Source organism: Salvelinus namaycush, chromosome 19 (assembly GCF_016432855.1).
Source record: "Salvelinus namaycush isolate Seneca chromosome 19, SaNama_1.0, whole genome shotgun sequence".
In the NCBI taxonomy this organism is placed as follows: domain Eukaryota; kingdom Metazoa; phylum Chordata; class Actinopteri; order Salmoniformes; family Salmonidae; genus Salvelinus; species Salvelinus namaycush.
The window spans coordinates 10,169,036-10,195,567 of record NC_052325.1 but is presented as its reverse complement, the minus strand read 5'-3'; the positions used below and the strand labels follow the sequence as shown (position 1 = coordinate 10,195,567).

At 41.8% G+C, this 26,532-nt stretch overlaps 1 protein-coding gene across 2 annotated transcripts in view; it reads right to left on the bottom strand.

Moving 5' to 3' along the window:
* Window positions 1-2,400: 2,400 nt before the first annotated feature.
* LOC120064131 (pyridoxal kinase-like) overlaps window positions 2,401-26,532 on the bottom strand; it is a 30,246-nt gene continuing 6,114 nt past the window's right edge. Inside the window, exons 3-12 of one of the 2 annotated variants that reach the window (XR_005478568.1) lie at window positions 13,641-13,745; window positions 9,615-9,698; window positions 9,458-9,492; window positions 9,248-9,333; window positions 7,628-7,673; window positions 7,404-7,515; window positions 7,167-7,303; window positions 5,732-5,961; window positions 5,531-5,597; window positions 3,652-3,694 (exon numbers count right to left, since the gene is read on the bottom strand). Coding sequence is in view for 1 of the 2 variants with exons in the window: in XM_039014496.1 (XP_038870424.1) it covers window positions 3,582-3,694; window positions 5,531-5,597; window positions 7,167-7,303; window positions 7,404-7,515; window positions 7,628-7,673; window positions 9,248-9,333; window positions 9,458-9,492; window positions 9,615-9,698; window positions 13,641-13,745 (785 nt within the window). In the remaining variant the exon portion in view is untranslated. Of the gene's footprint in view, window positions 3,695-5,530; window positions 5,598-5,731; window positions 5,962-7,166; window positions 7,304-7,403; window positions 7,516-7,627; window positions 7,674-9,247; window positions 9,334-9,457; window positions 9,493-9,614; window positions 9,699-13,640; window positions 13,746-26,532 lie in introns of both variants that reach the window. The other variant, XM_039014496.1, reaches the window with a different exon arrangement.

Here is a 26,532-nt window from a genome sequence, read left to right as displayed (position 1 = left end):
CTTGCAAATCACTATTTACTTTCTTTTGTGTAGACAACAGTAAAGTTTAGTCGTGGTGTGGTGCTCAGTACCTGGATGTGCAAACTACAAGCAAGCACAGGCTGCTGGGGCAACATTTAATCGGTTACCTTACTAAGAACTCGAGCAGCGGTAACGTAGCTAACTTAGTTAACTAGCTAGCGAACTACATTTGTTTATCTAAACCAACATCTAGCTAGCTATCATAATACGCTGGCTAGACATTCCAAAGCAAATCAATGTATACTGAACAAAAATCTAAACGCAACATGTAAAGTGTTGGTCTCATGTTTGATGAGCTGACATAAAAGATCCCAGAAATTGTCCATACACACAAAAAGTGTATTTATCTCAAATTTTGTGCACAAATTTGTTTGCATCCCTGTTAGTGAGCATTTCTGCTTTGCCAAGATAATCCATCCACCTGACAGGTGTGGCATATCAAGAAGCTGATTAAACAGCTTGATCAGTGATAAGATGGCGCCGAAGAGGACGGCTGACGTTTTACATGCTCCGAACCAACCGTGCTATTTTGTTAGTTTTTATTTGTAACTTATTTTGAACATAATGTTGCTGCTACTGTCTCTTATGACGAAAATAACTTCTGGATATCAGAAGATAAAAATAAAATAAAATTGATGACCTACGATTACGATTATCCTACCAACGGGGTCATTAAAAACTGTAATATCTTATGTTTCACCGAGATGTGGCTGAACGACGACACGGATAATATATAGCTGGTGGGATTTTCCATGCACCGGCAGAACAGAGAAGCTACGTCTGGTAAGACGAGGGGTGGGGGTGTGTGTCTTTTTGTCAATAACAGCTGGTGCGCAATATCTAATATGAAAGAAGTCTCGAGGTATTGCTCACCTGAGGTAGAGTACCTTATGATAAGCTGTAGACCATATCTACCAAGACAGTTCTCATCTATATTATTCGTAGCCATCTATTTACCACCACAGACCGATGCTGGCACTAAGACCGCACTCAACCAACTCTATAAGGCCATAAGCAAACAAGACAATGCTAATCCAGAAGTGGGGCTCCTAGTGGCCGGGGACTTTAATGCAAGCAAACTTAAATCAGTTTTACCAAATTTTTACCAGCATGTCACATGTGCAACCAGAGGGGGAAAAAACTAAACAAAACTACATTTATTTAATTATATTTTTTTTAGCCTGGGGGGAAACTAACAGAACTTTTAAAAAAAATGATACGTTTATATCTATTTTTATGTTTATCTCACATATAATTTTAAATTATGCATTAAGGTGTCTGTAATAGAATAAAAGTGGCAAAAACAAATGTACACATGAATAGATGCATTTCTACAGCTTCCAAAGTATTATTTTACAATGGCGGAGTGCCAGGATGGAGGCACGGTGGCTTAAAACAGCGCCCTGTCAGTCATCTAGTGTATATAAAAAGCAATGGTGACAAGCATCGACGACCCATCACTACAGAGCACCATCCCTCCCTCAAAATAAAATCAGAGCAGAGAAGATAACAAACTTCCTGTCCGGTCCCTATCATTTAGCAGTTCCCATGAACTGAGACACAGCAGTTCAGATACAGACAAATGGAGAGAGACTTTTTAAAAGACAATTCTGGGAATGTTGCATTGTATTGCTTCATTGTTAGCCACAGTCAAGAAGATTCATGCTATCCCCTTATGATTATTGATGGTCCTCTGTACAGTCCAGGCCTGAGTAGCAAGGGATGGATCAGGGAGATAACTGTCTCAGAGGCCCTCTGCTGGTTACTGTAACTAACCACACCCTCCTCTACCTCCAGTGGGGCTCAGGTGTTGGTGGTGTAACCACAGACAGTGTTGTTGCTGGGCAGACACTCCTGACATGGTTACGGTCACACAACCCAAACAAAAAGCATGACTGGTCATTTTGGTGGGAGTTGCCTTGACACAGCAGAGTGATCATCTTTACTTGGCCTGCCTGTTTATTTGGGTCGATGCAGGCTATCCACATTGGGATTAGTGCAGAGATCTGATGCTGTGAAACCTGACCCTATAATCTCACCAGAATACAGGCCCCCACCCAGACGGTAAAATGATTCTCTGTAATATTCCTCCAATTTATTTCATCTCCAACATTCACCTTTTGTGGCGTCGTCATTTCCATTAGTTCAAGCACAAACAAAATAATATAGAAGATAGAGATTCACTGGTGGCATAAATCATTCATTTCCCAATACCTGTGGGATCAATTAATAGTGCAAAACAAAGCTAAAGCCTGCCCCTATCTACACTCTCTTATAGAACTGTAGAACAGAACACTACTGATCTCACTGTTATCCCACTCAAGGGAGACATAGCAACAGGAACATGAGGCATAGAGGCCCAACTACAACAGAGACGGGTGGGTTTAATTAAAATAATATTTTATTATTCCTCATCATTTATCAGAGCTTCAGCTTTGGCATTTATCTTTCTAACATTGTATAATAAATATTTATTTCATTACCTTTGCAGGCATAGATACAAAACATTCAACGACGGTATTCCTCTAAACGACTATTTGGCTAAGGCCAAATTGTACTTTTTCCATACCAACATAGGCCTGTGTTCTAGTAACGATATGAAAATAGTAAGACAATCAAGACCATGAAAAGCATTCAATGATTAACATTAATAATAAACATGTTTATCAAGATTATCTGTGCAAATATTGTTACCTCAGTTAGAAATGTGTAAGACATTTAAGAATGACAAGCATTATTATTAGGACAAAGTACATTAATAGTAAAATAAATGTATGAATCATTCACATCATAAAAAGTATGAAAACAAAAACATACAATTGTCAAACTATGAAATATTATACTTTTTGCCTAAAATATATTTTTTTAAATGGACAATTGAAAATCTGATGATCAAACGTGCACGGATTAGTACTGCATAACATGCTTCATGGTAGCACAAATGTAATGCGTCACTGGATCTGATAAAAGCCTATGATGTATCACCAACCCATAACTGGAGCGCAGAGATTCTCCTGGTCAGCTCACATTGTCAGGGGAAACTCAGGGCCCATGCCAATACCTATGCCGTATTGAGGGCCAATCAGGTATCCATACAGTCACTTCACTATTCTGATGTATGGTAATATCCACAACCTGTGTGTGTTCCTCTAAGATAGGGTTTCTGAAACTATGGGTCGGGACCCAAAGTGGGCCCTGGGTAATGTGAGAGGTGGGTTGTGAGTTATGAGAAAACATCTATAAAAATCACACACTATTCTTAATTTGGGTCGTAAGAGGATTAATTGGGTCACGGAAGGACGGTCAATTTCTCAACTGGATCTCAAGCTGAGAAAAGTTAAACGACCCTGCTCTAAGACCATCTATGTTTTCAAATGGGTGACAATGCTCAGGTCATAGTAAAGACACATGGCAGTGACTAAGTAAATGTGTGTGTGTGGTGTGCAGGTCAAATAGTCTGATGTCCATCATGAAAACAGTGCTCTCTACAAGATCCTATAAGGCAAGATGACACCTCATGATGTAAAAGTCCTATACGTTTATTTATGAGGCGTTGGGTGTTATAAGATGGTGGCCTCCACTACGATGTCCGGGTCCTCAATGTCTTTTTTGCTCTGGACCATCCTCAGCTCCAACTGAGCAGGGTTGGGTCTCTTACCAGGGCCGGCCATCTCTGATGGAGAGGAGGAGAGATGTTAGACTGGAATATACACTGAACAAAAATATAAAACGCAACATGTAAAAAGAGTTGGTCCCATGAGATGAAATAAAAAAATCCCCAAAATGTTTCATACGCACAAAAAGCTCTCTCTCAAATGTTGAGCACAAATTTGTTTACATTAGTGAGCATTTTTCCTTTGCCAAGATAATCCATCGAACCTGACAGATGTGCCATATCAAGAAGCTGATTAAACAGCATGATCATTACACAGGTGCTGCTTGTGCTGGGGACAATAAAAGGCCACAAAAATATGTAGTTGTGTCATAACACAATGTCACAGATGTCTTAAGTTTTGGGGGAGTGTGCAATTGGCATGCTGACTGCAGGAATGTCCACCAGAGCTGTTGCCAGAGAATGTAATTAATTTCTCTACCATAAGCCGCCTCCGTCGTTTTGGAGATTTTGGCAGTACGTCCAACCAGCCTCACAACTGCAGACCACATGTAACCACGCCAGCCCAGGACCTCCACATCCAGCTTCTTCACCTGCGGGATCGTCTGAGACCAGCCACCAAGACAACTGATGAAACTGGGTTTGCACAACCGAAGGATTTCTGCACAAACTGTCAGAAACCGTCTCAGGGAAGCTCATCTGCGTGCTCGTCGTTCTTACCAGGGTCTTGACCTGACTGTAGTTCAGCGTCATAACCAACTTCAGTGGGCAAATGCTCTCCTTCAATGGCCACGGGGGCGGCAGGTAGCCTGGAGGGTAGGAGCGTTGGGCCAGTAAACGAAAGGTTGCTGGATCGAGTCCCCGAGCTGACAATGTAAAAATATGTAATTCTGCCCCTCAGCAAGGCAGTTACCCACAGTTCCCTGGGCACCGATGACGTGGGCACTGATGACGTGGATGTCGATTAAGGCAGCCCCCCCCCCCCTCTCTGATTCAGAGGGGTTGGGTTAAATGCGGAAGACACATTTCAGTTGAATGCATTCAGTTGTACAACTGACGAGGTATCCCCCTTTCACTGGCACGCTGGAGAAGTAAGATCTTCACGGATGTATCCCGGTTTCAACTGTACCCTGAAGATGGCAGACAGCGTGTATGGCGTCGTGTGGGCGAGCGGTTTGCTGACATTGACGTTGTGAACAGTGTGCCCCATGGTGGCGGTGGGGTTATGGTATGGGCAGGCATAAGCTATGGACAACGAACACAATTGCATTTTATCAATGGCAATTTGAATGCACAGAGTTACCGTGACGAGATCCTGAGGCTCAATGTCATGCCATTCGTCCGTCGCCATCACCTCATGTTTCAGCATGATAATGCACAGCCCCATGTCGCAAGGATCTGTACACAATTCCTGAAAGCTGTAAATGTCCCAGTTCTTCAGTGGCCTGCATACTCACCAGACACGTCACCTATTGAGCGCGTTTGGATTTCTCTGGATTGACGTGTACAACAGTGTGTTCCAGTTCCTGCCAATATCCAGCAACTTTGCACAGTCATTGAAGAGGAGTGGGACAACATTCCAAAGGCCACAATCAACAGCGTGAAGGATACGTTGTGCTACATGAGGCAAATGGTGGTCACACCAGACACTGACTGGTTATCTGATCCATGCCCCTACTTTAAAAAAAAAGAAGGTATTTGTGACCAACAGATGCGTATCTGTATTCCCAGTCATGTGAAATCCATAGATCAGGGCCTAATTTATTTATTTCAATTGACCGATTTTTCTTATGATCTGGAACTCAGTAAAATCTTTGAAAATGTTGCATGTTGCATTTGTTGTGTAGATTAGACAGTCATACAAACAGGCAAGTAGAGCCTTGAATATTATCTCACCGTTGGCATAGGTGATGGTCCTCTTGATAACATGGTGCAGGACTGAGACCGTCTTCTCACAGGCCGACTAAGAGAGACAAGTATGTTAGAAAAGATAGACTAGTCCATGGATCAAACCACATTTATTACATTATTAAGGATAATGTAGCTTGTTTTTTTATCTCTGCATTGATAACCTCCCCAGTCCCCTGCATTACTGACCTTCTGGTCGTTAAAGCAAAACAGAAAACACCATCGTGTTCGTGAGAGTCTCATCTTTCCAAAGACAGGTCATAATATTTTCTATGCCAAGCTGTTCGGACACTACAGATGATTTTGTGAGAAGACCGGCTTTTTCGGGATGTCTCGTAGTCTGACCAATCCAGCTCTATCACCTTTCACCACTGATAGGTGAAAATTATCTGTTAATTGAACGATTAGAATATTCCACCCTGAAACATATAATTGTATGGAATTGATTAGAATGTATAAAATCATAATCAATAAATGTGTAGTCCTAGTCAGAATTAGGGTAAAGACAATATGTCTTTATGGTATTATAAACACAGACTGTCTGAGCTTGGTGCCGACCTGACTAGAGATTTGGGAGAGAACGGGGAGTACGTCTCAAGGACAAGGTCACTAATCTCTGTCGGCTGGGTAGCAGGACATGTGTGTGTGCGTATGGTTGTGTGTATGTGTGTGCGTATGGTTGTGTGAATGTGTGGGTGTGAGAAGTCAGTATAAAATGAATTGTTTTGTATTCTTGACTTTAGAACGTTCCCGTGAATAAACCTTTTTGACTATTTTAGCTGGATCTCCGTCTGTTTCATTCGACCAGGATCTTACAAATTCTGGTTTGCAGACTGAGTAATATAATTAAATTGGGTTATGTACCATGAGAACATACATAGGCGGATTGATACCCATCCAATGCAAAAAAAATCTTAAAACGGACATATTTTTATGTTGTGGAGTTTGATACCCTCATAGAGAACATTAAGCTCCTCTGCCGTCAGCACTTGCCCTTTCCAATGAGCATAACCTTGGAAACAAGAGAGGTTAAGGGTCAGAGGTGAGGGATCACCTTAAGACCTAAAGCATACTCAACTTTACTCAACAGACTCAACAGATCTGTCGATGTCTGCTATTATCCTGAATAAAAAGTTCCAACAACAAAGGGGGCTGTTGTTTATGGAGGGAGAGTGTGGACTGGTAAGTTGGCCAGATGTTTGCTTTTAAGGAATTCCAGAGGCAGATTTGGTTTCTTAGGTAATTATAGAAACACTGATCTCTCAGTCATCAATCAATATAGTCTGTCTGTGATCAGTTCTTCTTATGACCAGCAGGGGTCAACGTGAAGTAGAAGTCAGCAAGCAGTTATTCAGGTTTGGATTTGGTAGATTTTTGGGAGAGATAAAGAGGCTGAGAGACAATCAAACATGCTGACAGAGGAAGACTGACTACAATCTCCATTGTTAGACATTCAGTTACCTGCATCAATCATTCACTAGCATCTCTCCCTTTGACATTGGGCTGAGAACATAGCAGCTCATTGAAGAAAACAAGCCATTCACAACTGAGCAAGAAACAGGCTCAGCAACGATTCTAATCTCTAAACAATTCTAATAAACCCCCTGCTGGGGGTATTACTGACCTTCAGGTCATTGGGGTGGTGGTGGTTCCAGGCCAGCAGCATGGCAGTGAACAGGTCCCCCGTGCCCACAAACACTGCATCCACCTTGGGCATCTCAATACGAATCTTCTGGGTGGACTTGCTCCCATCTGTCCTAACTGAGGAAAGGACACAGTGTCAGTATGAGTCTGTTACCTTTTAACATGTTACCTTTTAACATTGGCAAGTTAAACTTTCACCCTCCCTCCCTGGCCTTACCCATTTTCTGGCTCCCAAGGGCCACCAGGAACTGATCCCCATGAGGAGAGGTCAGGTCTGTGCTGGTGAGGACCACCGTATCAGGACCCATTTGATGGAGCAGCTCCATCACCTGAGAGGGCAAGAAGCCTTCATTATAAGTCAAGATTAAAACCATCATCATCATCATCATCATCATCATCATCATCATGTGTATTAGCTCTATAACGGACAATGGAACCCACGTCAAGAGCGTCTTTTTCTGTGCTGATCGTCCTCCCCGTCAGCAGCCTAAGAGACACACGCAGAGAGGTTACAGTACAGGCACAGAGGTGCTAGACATACTTGCACACATGCCCAATGTAATCCCACATTAGTCCAGAGGGTGTATTTTGCAGGCAAATCAAGTCAAGCTATGTGTGATTCTGAATACATAAACCAGGGCACAGTTCCCTTACAGGTTTGGTCTGCTGCTTTATGAATAAAACATGAGGGAAGAAAGAGTTTGTGACCTATAAGAGTTATTATAAACTGGGTGCTTTGAGCCCTGAATGCTGATTGGCTGAAAGTCGTGGTATATCAGACCGCATACCATGAGCATGACAAAAAATGTATATTTACTGGTCTACTTACGTTGGAAACCAGTTTATAACAGCAATAAGGCCCCTCGTGGGACTTGTGGGATATGGCCAATATACCACGGCTAAGGACTGTATCCAGGTACTCCACATTGAGTCGAGCAGAAGAACAGCCCTTAGCCGTGGTATATGGGCCATATACCACACCCCCTCGGGCCTTACTGCTTCACTTTACAAAGGGCTAAGAACAGCAACCAGGTTTTTCTCTGAGGTAGTACTACTGTAGTAAGCATTGATAGTCTCATTACTGTAACAGCTACATTATGACATGTTGTGTAGCACTTAGCAACTTAATACATGTAAGCCGATGTATCCTAGTAGCCACTGTACTCACTCTGCCTCAAACTGGTCGAGTGTGAGGAGATCAGCCACTGTACTCACTCTGCCTCAAACTGGTCGGGTGTGAGGAGATCAGCCACTGTACTCACTCTGCCTCAAACTGGTCGGGTGTGAGGAGATCAGCCACTGTACTCACTCTGCCTCAAACTGGTCGGGTGTGAGGAGATCAGCCACTGTACTCACTCTGCCTCAAACTGGTCGGGTGTGAGGAGATCAGCCACTGTACTCACTCTGCCTCAAACTGGTCGGGTGTGAGGAGATCAGCCACTGTACTCACTCTGCCTCAAACTGGTCGGGTGTGAGGAGATCAGCCACTGTACTCACTCTGCCTCAAACTGGTCGGGTGTGAGGAGATCAGCCACTGTACTCACTCTGCCTCAAACTGGTCGGGTGTGAGGAGATCAGCCACTGTACTCACTCTGCCTCAAACTGGTCGGGTGTGAGGATATCAGCCACTGTACTCACTCTGCCTCAAACTGGTCGGGTGTGAGGAGATCAGCCACTGTACTCACTCTGCCTCAAACTGGTCGGGTGTGAGGAGATCAGCCACTGTACTCACTCTGCCTCAAACTGGTCGGGTGTGAGGAGATCAGCCACTGTACTCACTCTGCCTCAAACTGGTCGGGTGTGAGGAGATCAGCCACTGTGCTCACTCTGCCTCAAACTGGTCGGGTGTGAGGATATCAGCCACTGTACTCACTCTGCCTCAAACTGGTCGGGTGTGAGGATATCAGCCACTGTACTCACTCTGCCTCAAACTGGTCAGGTGTGAGGATATCAGCCACTGTACTCACTCTGCCTCAAACTGGTCGGGTGTGAGGAGATCAGCCACTGTACTCACTCTGCCTCAAACTGGTCGGGTGTGAGGATATCAGCCACTGTACTCACTCTGCCTCAAACTGGTTGGGTGTGAGGATATCAGCCACTGCAACGACTTTGTCTCTGTAAACAGGCAGTATATTCTCAGGGACATACTGGAAAAGAAGAGGGTAGAATGTTCATGAGTGGTCTGAACAGGACTATAACAATAATAATAAGAATGGACTATACGCATGGATAAATCTATAATAAAAGTGCTATGAAAGCATGGATACTAACCATAGAGCCTTGGTCTCCCATTACTGGATCACACACTGATAACACAAAGAAAGAAAATATGGAATACACATACAGCCAAGCTCTACATCCATCCACAACCTTGCTGAGCATAGCTACAGTGTATGGGATACACAACTGTGTAGCAATAGTTACTCACCATATACCAGTTTGGGATTCAACCTCTTCAGCTCTTGAACAATGTCCACCACTGTCTCTAAGAAAGATGTGTCCCTGGTGTACCCTTGGGGAAGAAGAGAGTTACGCAAAGGTCACTTCAAAAGTCACAAACCTTGTGTGTAAACTTAAAAAATAAATAAACATATTCCAATCTTTACAGAGCATAGGTTAACCCATAAGAGTCTAAGCTGGGCGATTTGGAATTTTAAGATCCCTTGAAGTAACAAAAAAATATAATAATAATAGTAATAATTATTATTATTATTTGATGACAAATTATATTTGTCCTTACTGCTACACTACATCTCATTCCATAATCATTAATATGGAGTTGGTCCCCCCTTTGCTATATAACAGCCTCCACTCTTCTGGGAAGGCTTTCCACTAGATGTTGGAACATTGCTGCGGGGACTTGCTTCCATTGAGGCATGAGCATTAGTGAGGTTGGGCACTGATGTTGGGCGGTTAGGACCGGCTCACAGTCAACATTCCAATTCATCACTAAGGTGTTTGATGGGGTTGAGTTTAGGGCTCTGTGCAGACCAGTGAAGTTCTTCCCCACCGATCTCGACAAACCATTTCTGTATGGACCTCGCTTTGTGCACAGGGGCATTGTCATGCTGAAACAGGAAAGGCACAAAATCATCTAGAATGTCACTGTATGCTGTAGCGTTAAGATTTCCCTTCACTGGAACTAAAGGGGCCTAGCCTGAACCATGAAAAACAGCCTCAGACCATTATTCCTCCTCCAACAAACTTTACAGTTGGCACTATGCATTGAGGCAGGTAGAGTTGTCCTGGCAGCCGCCAAACCCAGATTAGTCTGTCGGACTGCCAGATGGTGAAGCGTGATTCATCACTCCATAGCAACGCGTTTCCACTGCTCCAGAGTCCAATGGCAGCGAGCTTTACACCACTCCAGCCGACGCTTGGCATTGTGCATGGTGATCTTAGGTTTGTGTGCGGCTGCTTGGCCATGGAAACCCATTTCATGAAGCTCTTGACGAACAGTTCTTGTGCAGACGCTGCTTCCAGAGGCAGTTTGGAACTCTGTAGTAGGTGTTCCAACCAAGGACAGATTACTTTTACCCTGCTTCAACACTCGCCGGTCCTGTTCAGTGAGCTTTTGTGGCATGCCACTTCGCGGCTGAGCCGTTGTTTCTCGTAGACGTTTCCACTTCACAATAACAGCCCTTAAAGTTGACCGGGGCAGCTCTAGCAAGCCTGAAATTTGATGAACTGACTTGTTGGAAAGGTGGCATCCTATGACGGTGCCACATTGAAAGTCACTGAGCTCTTCAGTAAGGCCATTCTACTGCCAATGTTTGTCTATGGAGATTGCATGGCTGTGTGCTCTATTTTATACACCTGTCAGCAACGGGTGTGTCAGATATAGTCAAATCCAGAAGGGGTGTCCACATACTTTTGTATATATAGCATATTAGCCCATACAAAATATATATACACACACACACACACACACACACACACACACTCGTAGCCAAAAGTTGAGAATGACACAAATATTAATTTTCACAAAGTCTGCTGCCTCAGTTTGTATGATGGCAATTTGCATATACTCCAGAATGTTATGAAGAATGATCAGATGAATTGCAATTAATTGCAAAGTCCCTCTTTGCCATGCAAATGAACTGAATCCCCCAAAAACATTTCCACTGCATTTCAGCCCTGCCACAAAATGACCAGCTGACATCGTCAGTGATTCTCTCATTAACACAGGTGTGAGTGTTGACAAGGACATGGCTGGAGATCACTCTGTCATGCTGATGGAGTTCGAATAACAGACTGGAAGCTTCAAAAGGAGGGTGGTGCTTGGAATCATTGTTCTTCTTCTGTCAAACATGGTTACCTGCAAGGAAACACGTGCCGTCATCATTGCTTTGCACAAAAAGGGCTTCACAGGCAAGGATATTGCTGCCAGTAAGATTGCACCTAAATCAACCATTTATTGGATCATCAACTTCAAGGAGAGCGGTTCAATTGTTGTGAAGAAGGCTTCAGGGTGCCCAAAAAAGTCCAGCAAGCGCCAGGACCGTCTCCTAAAGTTGATTCAGCTGCGGGATCGGGGCACCACCAGTACAGAGCTTGCTCAGGAATGGCAGCAGGCAGGTGTGAGTGCATCTGCACGCACAGTGAGGCGAAGCCTTTTGGAGGATGGCCTGGTGTCAAGAAGGGCAGCAAAGAAGCCACTTCTCTCCAGGAAAAACATCAGGGACAGACTGATATTCTGCAAAAGATACAGGGATTGGACTGCTGAGGACTGGGGTAAAGTAATTTTCTCTGATGAATCCCCTTTCCGATTGCTTGTCCGGAGAAGACAAGGTGAGCGCTACCATCAGTCCTGTGTCATGCCAACAGTAAAGCATCCTGAGACCATTCATGTGTGGGGTTGGTTCTCAGCCAAGGGAGTGGGCTCACTCACAATTTTGCCTAAGAACAATCCATGAATAAAGAATGGTACCAACACATCCTCCGAGAGAAACTTCTTTCAACCATCCAGGAACAGTTTGTTGATGAACAATGCCTTTTCCATGATGGAGCACCTTGCCATAAGGCAAAAGTGATAACTAAGTGGCTCAGGGAACAAAACATTGATATTTTGGGTCCATGGCCAGGAAACTACCCAGACCTTAATCCCATTGAGAACTTGTGGTCAATCCTCAAGAGGCGGGTGGACAAACAAAACCTCACAAATTCTGACAAACTCCAAGCATTGATTATGCAAGAATGGGCTACGATCAGTCAAGATGTGGCCCAGAAGTTAATTGACAGCATGCCAGGGCGGATTGCAGAGGTCTTGAAAAAGAAGGGTCAACACTGCAAATATTGACTCTTTGCATCAATGTAATTGTCAATAAAAGCCTTTGACACTTATGAAATGCTGGTAATTATACTTCAGTATTCCATAGTAACATCTGACAAAAATATCTAGACACTGAAGCAGCAAACTTTGTGGAAAATTAATATTTGTGTCATTCTCAAAACTTTTGTCCACGACTGTGTGTGTGTGTGTGTGTGTGTGTGTGTGTATGTATGTATGTATGTATGTATGTATATATAACCACTTATTTCTTGCCACTAAACAGTTTAAGCCCTGTCTATGCTGGGAGAGGGGGGGGGGGGGGGGGGGGGGGGTTCTACTAAGCTATATGGAATTGTATTATAAAGTATCAAAATATTTGATGAACATTTTTATTTGGCCTTAGTGCTATTAGCCCATACAAACACATTGAATAACAGAAGTGTCTGTCCTATATCTGAGAGAGATAAGAAAGATTAGGATGATTAATTTTGACATGTATTTAACCCCTTATATTTGGTACTAAACAGTCTCCATTTATACTTCCATTTATTTTTTGATCTGGCACCAGGGGACCATCAGACGAATCTTGTGAGGGCTGTGGGCGTACTCAAGCAAAACAATGTGTTCGTGAGTCTCACCTTTGCACAGAGGGGTCATATTAATGTGTAGCCCAAACTGTTCGTACCTTACAGACAGAAGTTGGCAGATCAGCTGTACCGACTTCAGGCGAGTCCCAAGACGCTTGTGGGCGTCATAGAGCAAAATGGAGAACACCATCATGTTCGTGAGAGAGGGGTCATAATATTTTCTGGGCCAAACCATTAAGACGCTACAGATGACTTTGTGAGAAGACCAGTTTTCGGGATGTCTCATGGTCTGACAAACACCGCTCTAGCCCTGTCACAGCAGATGCGGAAGGGCAACATAGGCGGATGTGGTGGATTGAGACGCATCCAATGCAAAAAACAACAACAGATCTCTCTATCTTAAAACCAACAGTTTTAAATGGGGATTTTTTTGTATTATACTAATTTGATTTCCGCGGGGGTGCGGCCATCGACCTTAGGGGGTTAAAGATCAACACAGCCATAACAATCCTACATACTATCCTAGAAATTTTATAAAAAAACTGCTTAAAATGGCAGAATCCATATTGACAATAGAAACAGCTGCAAGTCTCACCCGTGAGGATGTAGTTATAATGGTTGACGTTGTTGAGTTTGATACCCTCATAGAGAACGTTAAGCTCCTCTGCCGTCAGCACTTGCCCTTTCCAATGAGCATAACCTTGGAAACAAGAGAGGTTAAGTGTTAGAGGTGAGGGATCACCTTAAGACCCAAAGCACACTCAACAGAATGTTAAGTCTGTCGATGCCTGCAATTATCCTGAATAAAAAGTTCCAACAACAAAGGGGGCTGTTGTTTATGGAGGGAGAGTGTGAACTGGTAAGTTGGCAAGATGTTTTTTTAAGTAATTCCAGAGGCAGATTTGGTTGCTGAGGTAATTATAGAAACAATGATCTCAGTCATCAATCAATATAGTCTGTCTGTGATCAGTTCTTCTTATGACCAGCAGGGGTCAACGTGAAGTAGAAGTCAGCAAGCAGTTATTCAGGTTTGGATTTGGTAGATTGTTGGGAGAGATAAAGAGGCTGAGAGACAATCAAACATGCTGACAGAGGAAGACTGACTACAATCTCCATTGTTAGACATTCAGTTACCTGCATCAATCATTCACTAGCATCTCTCTCTCTGACATTGGGCTGAGAACATAGCAGCTCATTGAAGAAAACAAGCCATTCACAACTGAGCAAGAAACAGGCTCAGCAACGATTCTAATCTCTAAACAATTCTAATAAACCCCCTGCTGGGGGCAAAAATAATACAGCCTCGGGTTTCAAAGTTCAAACGTCTAAGGAATGTGTTTATTAACTTCTAACCCTGAACATGAGTTGAACACATTTAACGGAAATGATAGTTAATCATGAGCAGGGGCTAGGACTTAAACAGTTGGTCAGTCATTTGTATATATTAGTGATCTCCATTAAAATGCTGCCATGGCAGCTACATCACATAAAATATAATATAAAACATTACATCACATAATATTATTACACCACTATATATCTACAATACAACATGTATGTGTGTAGAGTGCCTGTGCTAGCGTTTGTGAGCGTCTGTGATAGGGAGGGGACACAGTGGGTTGAAACTCCAAGAAAATGCTGCACTTACACCATTACCCAAATCATTTGTTGATGGGCAATAAGTGATTTGCACACAAAGGAATCTAGGTTTGGGCACAGACCTTATTGAGGCCAAAGTGAAGTGTTTGGGCTACAAAATGTCTGTCTGCTTTAATCCCACATTATCGCTCTCCCGCTTTACAGTCACTCCTTCCTTGTCCTCCCCAACATCTTTCTGTTCGTCTTCCCTGTAGGTAGTGAACTCACTGACACAGATTCAGGTTTCACTTCAGCCAGATAACGTTACCGGATTACTCTATAAAACAGACAGCAGAGCAACTCACTGAACTATCAAATTAGATACTAACTACACTGTACGCAAGATAACAAATATGGTGACCACAAGCTAGGCCTATTTTGCTGAATCATGAAGAGACATTCCAGCATTAAGAATGCACGAGGGGAAAAAATAAATGTTTCAACCAGGAAACACACAGGCTTCCCACTGAGTTTAGTGGAGGCCCCCTTGGCCCAGGCCCAAGAACAGAGAGATAAGGGGGACTTGTGGGGTGAAAGGGAAAAGTAGAGGAACAACAGGGCTCCTATAGCTTGTTCCATTAAACAGATTGGGCTGAGGGCTGTAGGCCTAACTAGATATTGATCTTCTCACCATGAAAGGATTCATGGCAGAACATCATCAACTACCAAGCCCCATATTGGGAGGTCAAGTCATGATTTAACGTAGATAACGTAGCCTACTAATAGTTCAAATGCAACCATCCCAGATATGATGGCGGACTGAAGATTGCGGTACAGAATGCCTCATGAGAAATCTCAATATTCATTATCTCTAAGACAGACTAAATAGTAGCACTACACTGATGTGATTTACTTGGGGCAATAATATTCAAGTTGGATAACAACCCCCCCAAAATGTATAAGGCTAGTGAAGTGAATTAATAAATATTACGAACGCAGTTGAGGTCAAAACATGTCTGAGAGGAACTATGAAAAAAAATAAAAAATTGGAGAACCAAACTCCATGTGAAAACTACGAGATTCCTATACAGACACTGAGGATTTATGCTTTTCACCACCTGGTACGGTAAGAGTGGAAACCCACCTGGTACGGTAAGAGTGGAAACCCACCTGGTACGGTAAGAGTGGAAACCCACCTGGTACGGTAAGAGTGGAAACCCACCTGGTACGGTAAGAGTGGAAACCCACCTGGTACGGTAAGAGTGGAAACCCACCTGGTACGATAAGAGTGGAAACCCACCTGATACGGTAAGAGTGGAAACCCACCTGCTAAAGTCAATAATTGATCAATTGGGCGTACTTGAACGTGTCAGTAAAGACTTAAAAGGAGAGCCTCGAAATGAGTACTTAAAAAGATGTGACAATGGAGAAAGAAACAAACAAGCTAAAAAGGTACAGTCAATACTATTGAAACTAGAGGTCAACCGATTAATCGGAATGGCCGATTAATTACGGCTGATTTCAAGTTTTCATAACAATCGGAAATTTTGGACGCCGATTTTGCCGTTTTTTTTTTTTTACACCTTTATTTAACGAGGCAAGTCAGTTAAGAAGACATTCTTATTTACAATTACGGCCTAGGAACGGTGGGTTAACTGCCTTGTTCAGGGGCAGAATGATAGATTTTTACCTTGTCAGCTCAGGGATTCAATCTTGCAACCTTACGGTTAACTAGTCCAACACTCTAACCATCTGCCTCACGAGGAGTCCGCCTGTTACGCGAATGCAGTAAGAAGCCAAGGTAAGTTGCTAGCTAGCAATAAACTTATCTTACAAAAAAACAATCAATCAATCATAATCACTATTTATAACTACACATGGTTGATGATATTACTAGTTTATCTAGCGTGTCCTGCGTTGCATATAATCAATGCGGTGCGCATTCGCGGAAAAGGACTGTCGTTGCTCCAACGTGTACCTAACCATAAACATCAATGCCTTTCTTAAAATCAATACACAGAAGTATATATTTTTAAACCTGCATATTTAGCTAAAAGAAATCCAGGTTAGCAAGCAATATTAACCAGGTGAAATTGTGTCACTTCTCTTGCGTTCATTGCACGCAGAGTCAGGGTATATGCAACAGTTTGGGCCGCCTGGCTCATTGCGAACTAATTTGTCAGAATTTTACGTAATTATGACATAACATTGAAGGTTGTGCAATGTAACAGTGCAACGGTTCCGTATTTCACTGAAAGAATAAATGTTTTGTTTTCGAGATGATAGTTTCCGGATTCGACCATATTAATGACCTAAGGCTCATATTTCTGTGTGTTATTATGTTATAATTAAGTCTATGATTTGATAGAGCAGTCTGACTGAGCGATGGTGGGCACCAGCATGCTCGTAAGCATTCATTCAAACAGCACTTTCGTGCGTTTTGCCAGCAGCTCTGCTGTTTATGAATTCAAGCCTATCAACTCCCGAGATTAGGCTGGTGTAACCGATGTGAAATGACTAGCTAGTTAGCAGGGTGCGCGCTAATAGCGTTTCAAACTTCACTCGCTCTGAGACTTGGAGTGGTTGTTCCCCTTGCTCTGCATGGGTAATGCTGCTTCGAGGGTGGCTGTTGTCGATGTGTTCCTGGTTCGAGCCCAGGTAGGAGCGAGGAGAGGGACGGAAGCTATACTGTTACACTGGCAATACTAAAGTGCCTATAAGAACATCCAATAGTCAAAGGTATGTGAAATACAAATGGTATAGAGAGAAATAGTCCTATAATAACTACAACCTAAAAGATTCTTACCTGGGAATATTGAAGACTCATGTTAAAAGGAACCACCAGCTTTCATACGTTCTCATGTTCTGAGCAAGGAACTTAAACATTAGCTTTCTTACACGGCACATATTGCACTTTTACTTTCTTCACCAACACTATGTTTTTGCATTATTTAAACCAAATTGAACATGTTTCATTATTTATTTGAGGCTAAATTTATTTTATTGATGTATTATATTAAGTTAAAATAAAAGTGTTCATTCAGTATTGTTGTAATTGTCATTATTACAAATATATAATATATATATATATATATATATATATATATATATTTTTTTTTTAAATCGACCGATTAACCGGTATCGGCTTTTTAAGTCCTCCAATAATCGGTATCGGTGTTGAAAAATCATAATCGGTCGACCTCTAATTGAAACAGATGTTAATGAACTTAAAAAGGACATGTTTCTGAGAGAAGCCTTACTTGGTATACAGACTAGATCAATGCGAGAAAATCTGGTACTTACTGGTATTAAATAAAATGAGGTGGGGAGAGTCTGAAAGCGTGGTGAAAGAATTTCTCCTTAAAGCGCTACAGATTCCAGGCGATACTGCCGACAAAATCAAATTTGAACGTGTACACTGTTTCAGACACAGCACAGCGATACGAGCGCCCAATCGTTGCCAAATTTGCATTCTTCAAAGATAAAATAATGGTTAAAACCCTGTGCAAAATAGTCACTGGTACAAAAATAGGAATGAATGATCAGTTCCCAAAGGAAATTGCAGAACGGCACAAAGTTCTGTACACACTCTTTAAGGATAATAGATTTAAAAGGGAAACGTGTAGCTCTTGTAGTTGATCAACTGTACATTGATAACCAACTGTTCTGAGACACCAAGACTATTCCATGGCTATTCTAAATAATGCAAAGTTTCCATAGAGGAGTCGAATAATGGAACACCGAATACTGTCCATTGTAGGGATTGTAATAAATAAAAAACAAAAACAGGAAAACAATCAAATACAACAATTGATAAAATAAATAAACTACAAATGTGACATGTGGCTCGATTCAGTCTTATGTAGCAAAATTTGAAATTGTATTTTTTCATTAGATAAAAGTAGAGACTCAGAGCAAGAAATTGGTAAATCATACACTACAGTTGAGGAACAATGGTAAAGTAATTCTGCTTTGAAAGTTGATAAACTTGTAACCTCAATTTTGAGAAAACGGCCCTTGAATGTCTTGGTACACCTACTGGAGAGCTCTTCTTTGTCTACACCCATTCAGCATCGTTCACACCCTCTTAAGCTTTAGCCCCACCCATCTCTAACAGGCTGACCACACCGTTGCAAAATAAATGTAGAAATCTGTGTTATTCAATTATTGCGCCAACGAGCGTCTGCGTTGCAAAGGGCTAAAATAGATATCAGTTCTATTTGACGCAGATCGCGCTGCAAGTCCTGCCTCTCCCATCTCCTCATTGATTTATAGAAGCAGGTACCCACTTGCCATCTCATCATTGGTTATACCCACGTGGGTGACAAAGACGAACGAGGTCAGTGGCGGTAATGCACATAATTTATGAAAGTTGCCAATCGCAATATAAAGTCAAGAGAAGAAAAAGTCTGGAAGGAAGAGAGATGACTAGAAACGATTTGGTTGACCGTTTTATGTGTGGATTAATTGGCGGAGTAGAGGACCTTGTGCATTTCAGGTAAAACAACCAGTCAATGTTTATATCCCAGGACAAATTAGCTAGCAACAGCAAGCTAAGTAAATAGGACAAATTAGCTAGCAAGTGCAAGCTAACTAGCCATAAATGTTTAATGCTTTTCGACCTGTCCCCAAATTAATATAATTGGTTCAGAGTTTGTTTTGCTATTTTAACCCGCGTGTCGTGATCGCGTTTGGTGTGGGGGGGGACAAAATACATTTATGCACGATGGCGCACGTGCGCAGCCGGTTTGGGTTCCGTGTAAGGATTCACATGTGAGGCCATGTACTAAAAAACCAAAGATTTTAAGACTAAAGGCTGGTTTATACTACGCGTGTTAGTAAATTCTATTCGTAAATTCAGAGCATTGTCAAGATTGTCCGTTTGTAAATTCAGAGCCTTTCACTCTTGGAGTGTTCAGAGCGCACACTGGATGCTCTGGCCGAGGAGTAGGGTTGATCCGAGCGTTCTGACCTAACAGCAGCAGTCTGAAACCCAAGCTAACTGGCTAACATTGGCTAACTTGCCAGCTACTTCCAGACACAAATGAGAGAACAGCTCACTGACCATTTTACTCGCCCTAGTAGAGCTGGCCAGGCTGTTTTTATGTTATCCAAAGCATTGGTGACTGTAGCTGTGCTGCTGGCAATAATTTAATCACGCTTTTTCCCAACGTTTACCGACACCGACCATATTCAACGGGTGTTGAGCGTTCGTAAATTCATCACGTTATTCTGCGCTCTGGCACACTCAGACGAGCGAGAGTGCTCTGAAATCGGAGTAGAGCGAATTTACCAGCTACGTCTATCGACAGTTGTCGCAGTGACATCATGAACATTCTATTGAAATGGTTACTTGCATGTTCAATGTTAGCTAGCTAACATTAGGCTATAACTAGCAATGCAAATGGCTCTGAGATACAAATAATATTACTACACATCATACATGTAACGTTAGCTAGCGAGCCAGTCAGCTAACGTTAGCTAGCTTGCTAACAGTACACTTTAACTTGAAATGAAAACAACTTTCTGACAAAATTAGAAACGTGTAATATTGGAAAATGTAGCTAGCTAGACTATCTTACACATGGATGGACACTTCTCCCGCTCTTTCACGGATGTCATGGTTACCCTTAGTTTGAAGATGTAATCTGGAGACAGGTGTTTTATACAACAGACTTCTGTGTGTTCTCTTTTCGACTCCATCTGCATATTTGCAATCAAACGCCAGAATGTTCTCCATCTCCTGAGCTATCACTCTAATACCACTGATTTCAAAACTCGGTCCTCCAGAAAGTGGAGAGCAACACTTATACAGTTCTACTACGTGAAAATCAGCGTTAGAAAGGATTACCTACACATACTGACCAGCTCATGTTATAGACAGAAGCTTGCTACATGGCAGACCAATCCAAACTCATCTCTCGGCATGTCCAGCCCACTTATTTTTTTCAGCCAATCATGGCTAGCGGGAAGGTTGCTTCACTATTTCCGTGGCTCATAATTTAACAATTTTTAATTGTAGTTACATATGTCATACAAGTTTGTTATTAATAAGGCACATGAAAGTTCACATGTTCCAGAAGACATTTCTGCCAAAAAAAACGCATTTTGATAAAAAAAAGAAGTTTACATTCAAAAAGTCGTGACGGGCGACATACGCATAGTTTCCTGAAATGAGTCACAAATACACTATACCATTCAAGATAGGGAATGTTAAATAAATAATTTGACTTTCTATTCATAGTATTTATAAATAAAAGACAGCATTAGAAGAAAGGATAATTATTGAAATAATAAATCTTCAAATATAAGGAACAGGAAAACAAAGTACTGAAAAGCCTGAAATGAGGTAGGAATCAGCATGGTAGGGATAAAAACAGCAAACAGAAGGCACAGTATGTGGGTATATTGTGATGGAAGGTGGGGTGTGTGTTTTTGTGTTTGATAAAGTCTGGAGTTAAGTGAGTGAAAAAAGAAAATGGTTGCAAATGCCAGAGCCCATGTGTGTCTGCGAGCAGGAGTTGTGACAGAGAGCTTTCAATTTTGTGCCAATATGGGATATACATTTTAAAATAGATCATAAATAAAGTTTATTTATTTGTCTTATCATGATGGAGCGGTCCCCAACCCTGTACCCTAGTCATCCACCTGAGCGACCCACAAAAAGGAGAAATCCTTATCTGTTTTATAGCCCTAGTGCAAGTATATGCAGCCAAGACAGAAAGATAAATGCTGTGAGAGACCCACTAAAGCAGCACTTACCCCTCAAGAGTCTGAGTCTGCCTGGCAGGGTTGGTACAACAAAGCCAAAGCCCCCTGATGGGTGAGCATAATAAGGAATTTCTCAAAGCTGCTAATGAGAACCTTGATGACCTTGTACCTAGCCGGTGGGGATTCCGGTGGGGTGCCCCCACCCAGGTAGTGTCAGTGCTGGCAAAACTAGCTGCAGCAACCCATGGGGAGTGGGTCAAACTCAGACAATCAGAGAAGGGGCAAATTCTTGTGTCCCTGGTGGCACAAAATAATCATAAGGTCTGACTGCACAGAGAGGCTTGGGAAAATGGTCACAACGGGGGACCAGTGTGTGTGTGTGTGTGTGTGTGTATGTGAGCGCCATCAGCTAGAACTTGAGATTGATTAATCAAATCTCACCATTCTAGCATGCCTTCTCAAACAACTACAACTGTGTATGCATTCGCACATCAAGTCTTCTCTTGAATTGGGCTCGGGATGGAACATCTGTTGAACATCTGAGCTTGTGGTTGTTTGAGGGGGAAGGACAGGGAGTATGTGAGTGTGAGTGTGTGTATCCCACATCTGTTGCTATGGGGTAATGATGTTAGGAACAATACAGGATGAATCACAATAATTGTTTATTATTAGTTAATTGTGGCAATAAAATAAGATATGCAAGATTTTTTTATATATACACACAGTACCAGTCAAACGTTTGGATAAAGCTACTCATTTAAGGGTTTTTCTTAAATTTGTATTTTTACTATTTTCTACATTGTAGAATAATAGTAAAGACATCAACACTATGAAATAACAGATATGTAGTAACACCAAAAAATAGTTAAACAAATCAAAATATATTGAGATGAGATTCTTCAAAGTAGCCACCCTTTGCCTTGATGACTGCGTTGCACACTCTTGGCATTCTCTCAACCATCTTCACCTAGAATGTTTTTCCAACAGTCTTGAAGGAGTTCCCACATATGCTGAGCACTTGTTGGTTGCTTTTCCTTCACTCTGCGGTCCAACTCATTCCAAACCATCTCAATTGGGTTGAGGTTGGGTGATTGTGGGGGCCAAGTCATCTGATGCAGCACTCCATCACTCTCCTTATTGGTCAAATAGCCCTTACACAGCCTTGAGGTGTGTTGGGTCATTGTGCTGTTGAAAAAAAAATGATAGTCCAACTAAGCACAAACCAGATGGGATGGCGTATCGCTGCAGAATGCTGTGGTAGCCATGCTGCTTAAGTGTGCCTTGAATTCTAAATACATCACAGACAGTGTCACCAGCAAAGCACCCCCATCATCATCACACCTCCTCCTTCTCGCTTCACGGTGGGAACCACACATGCGGAGGATAATCCGTTCACCTTCTCTGCATCTCACAAAGACACGACGGTTGGAACCAAAAATCTCAAACTTGGATTCATCAGACCAAATGACAGATTTCCACTGGTCTAATGTGCATTGCTCGTGTTTCTTGGCCAAAGCAAGTCTCTTCTTATTATTGTTGTCCTTTAGTAGTGGTTTCTTTGCAGCAATTCGACCATGAAGACCCGATTCATGCAGTCTCCTCTGAACAGTTGAAGTCGAGATGTGATTGCAGCATTTATTTGGGCTGCAATCTGAGATGCAGTTAACTCTAATGAAATTCTCCTTCGCGTCTTCCTTTCCTGTGGAGGTCCTCATGAGAGCCAGTTTCAGCATAGCGCTTGATGGTTTTTGCAACTACACTTGATGAAACTTTCAAAGTTCTTGAAATGTTCCAGATTGACTGACCTTCATGTCTTAAAGTAATGATGGACTGTCGTTTCTCTTCACTTATTTGAGCTGTTCTTGCCATAATATGGACTTGGTCTTTTACCAAATAGGGCTATATTCTGTATACCACCCCTACCTTGTCACAACACAACTGACTGGCTCAAACGCATTAAGAAGGAAAGAAATTCCACAAATTAACAAGGCACACCTGTTGATTGCAATGCATTCCATGTGACTACCTCATGAAGCTGGTTGAGAGAATGTCATGAGTGTGCAAAGCTGTCATCGAGGCAAAGGGTGGCTACTGTAAGAATATTTCGAAGATAAATACACAACGCAGAAGACGACGAGAGGTCAATAGAGTACTAACGATCAATGGAAATAGTGTTTTTTCTGTAATATCAAATGGGTCAGAGACATAACTCACAGCTACATGGCAAGTTCTCATTGGTCCAAATTGTTTATACATTGAACCTGAAATAGGATACTTGTTATTTGACCATTGGCCCAGTTTTATTGCAAGGAATTCTAATTGGTCAACCACAGGCTAAGGCTGGGTTATGAAACTATATCCTGTCCCTTTGTTCTGTGGAGAGAATCCCAGGAGAGAATCACTGAGGACAGGGGAGCATGAACATCTACCATCTACCTCCCGCATGATTTGTTCTCTTTGAATAAACAAACCTATTTTCCCCTCCCTGATTTGCTTTAACATCAGCCGCTAACACTACTTTGAAGAATCTAAAATATATTTTGATTTGTGTAACACCTTTTTTGGTTACTACATGATTCAAAATGTGTTATTTCATAGTTTTGATGTCTTCACTATTATTCTACAATGTAGAAAAGAGTAAAAATATAAATTAAGAAAAACCCTTGATTGAGTAGGTGTGTCCAAACTTGACTGGTACTGCATATATTTTTTTAAATAACTGTATGCAATACAATTGAGGTGACTGTGTTGGAAATGCTTTTGGCAGTTAATCTGATTCTGTTCTGTGGGTGGCACTGGGTGCTCTTTATAAAGGATGGGTCCCAATCTCTCGAAGGCCCTGGGATCCAGGTGGAAAAGGGTGGTCCGCCAGTCACTGGGACAATCCAACTTGGGATGGGGGGAGGTTTTAGTGGTTGGAATAGTGGATAACAATTGGAGGTTTACTCAGTAGCAGTGCAAATACCATGGTATAGCTATGGTAATATCATTATGGTACTTTTTAAAGGTAAGTTTACAAAAAAACTATATATTATGATAAATACAATTGAAACTTCTATATCATTTATAGTAAATGGTGAAATAAGTATAGACAGTTATAATTGTAATGGCTTAGCAGATAATAAGAAAAGACGATAAGTATTTACCTGGCTAAAAGAGAAGGAGTATAATGTCTATTGTTTACAGGAAACTCATTCAACTATTTTAGATGAAGTTATGTGGAGAAAGGACTGGGGAGGCGAAACATACTTCTCCCATGGGCAAAGAAACTCAAAACAGATGATGATATTAATTAACAATCATTTTGATCCGATTGTGCAAATTGTTCAAAACAATCTGCAAGGTGGATAGATTATTTTAAATATGTTATTGGACCATAAAACAGTTTTGGCTCATTAATCTATACAGTTCAAATAATGATGATCCACACTGAAAATATATTTAATAATGTATAAATCCTACATGCAAGACTATTATTATGGTGGGAGATAATAATACGGTTTTAAATACCTCAGTGGACAGTAAAGGAAATCACACTACAAACTATCACCCTTATGCACTTAAGGAAATCATGAATATGATGGCTTTAATGGAACTAGTGGATATATGGAGTCTTGAAAATCCTGATCTAGTGAGATATACAGTTGAAGTCGGAAGTTTACATACACTTAGGTTGGAGACATTAAAACTTGTTTTTCAAGCACTCCACAAATTTCTTGTTAACAAACTATAGTTTTGCAAGTCGGTTAAGACATCTACTTTGGGCATGACAAGTAATTTTCCCAACAATTGTTTACAGACAGATTACTTCACTATCACAATTCCAGTGGGTCAGAAGTTTACCTACACTAAGTTGACTGTGCCTTTAAACAGCTTGGAAAATTCCAGAAAATTATGTCATGGCTTTAGAAGCTTCTGATAGGCTAATTGACATCATTTGAGTCAATTGGAGGTGTACCTGTGGATGCATTCCAAGGCCTACCTTCAAACTCAGTGCCTCTATGCTTGAAATCATGGGAAAATCAAAAGAAATCCTCCAAGACCTCAGAAAAAAAAAACTATAGACCTGCACAAGTCTGGTTCATCCTTGGGAGCAATTTCCAAACGCTTGAAGGTACCATGTTCATCTGTACAAACAATAGTATGCAATCATAAACACCATGGGACCACACAGCCATCATACCGCTCAGGAAGGAGACGCGTTATGTCTCCTAGAGATGAACGTACTTTGGTGTGAAAAGTGCAAATCAATCGCAGAACAACAGCAAAGGACCTTGTGAAGATGCTGGAAGAAACGGGTACAAAAGTATCTATATCCACAGTAAAACGAGTCCTATATCGACATAACCTGAAAGGCCGCTCAGCAAGGAAGAAACCACTGCTCCAAAACCGCCATAAAAAAGCCAGACTACGGTTTGCAACTGCACATGGGGACAAAGATCGTACTTTTTGGAGAAATGTCCTCTGGTCTGATGAAACAAAAATAGAACTGTTTGGCCATAATGACCATCGTTATGTTTGGAGGAAAAGGGGGATGCTTGCAAGCTGAAGAACACCATCCCAACCGTGAAGCACGGGGGTGGCAGCATCATGTTGTGGGGGTGCTTTGCTGCAGGAGGGACTGGTGCACTTTCCAAAATAGATGGTATCATGAGGAAGTAAAATTATGTGGATATATTGACGCAACATCTCAAGACATCACTCAGGAAGTTAAAGCTTGGTCGCAAATGGGTCTTCCAAATGGACAATGACCCCAAGCATACTTCCAAAGTTGTGGCAAAATGGCTTAAGGACAACAAAGTAAAATGTATTGGAGTGGCCATCACAAAGCCCTAAATCCCATAGAAAATGTGTGGGCAGAACTGAAAAAGCGTGTGCGAGCAAGGAGGCATACAAACCTGACTCAGTTACACCAGCTCTGTCAGGAGGAATGGGCCAAAATTCACCCAATTTGTGGGAAGCTTGTGGAAGGCTACCCAAAACGTTTGACCCAAGTGACACAATTTAAAAAAGGCAATGCTACTAAATACTAATTGAGTGTATGTAAACTTCTGACCCACTGGGAATTTGATGAAAGAAATAAAAGCTGAAATAAATTATTCTCTCTACTATTATTCTGACATTTCACATTCTTAAAATAAAGTGGTAATCCTAACTGACCTAAATTAGGGAATGTTTACTGGGATTAAATGTCAGGA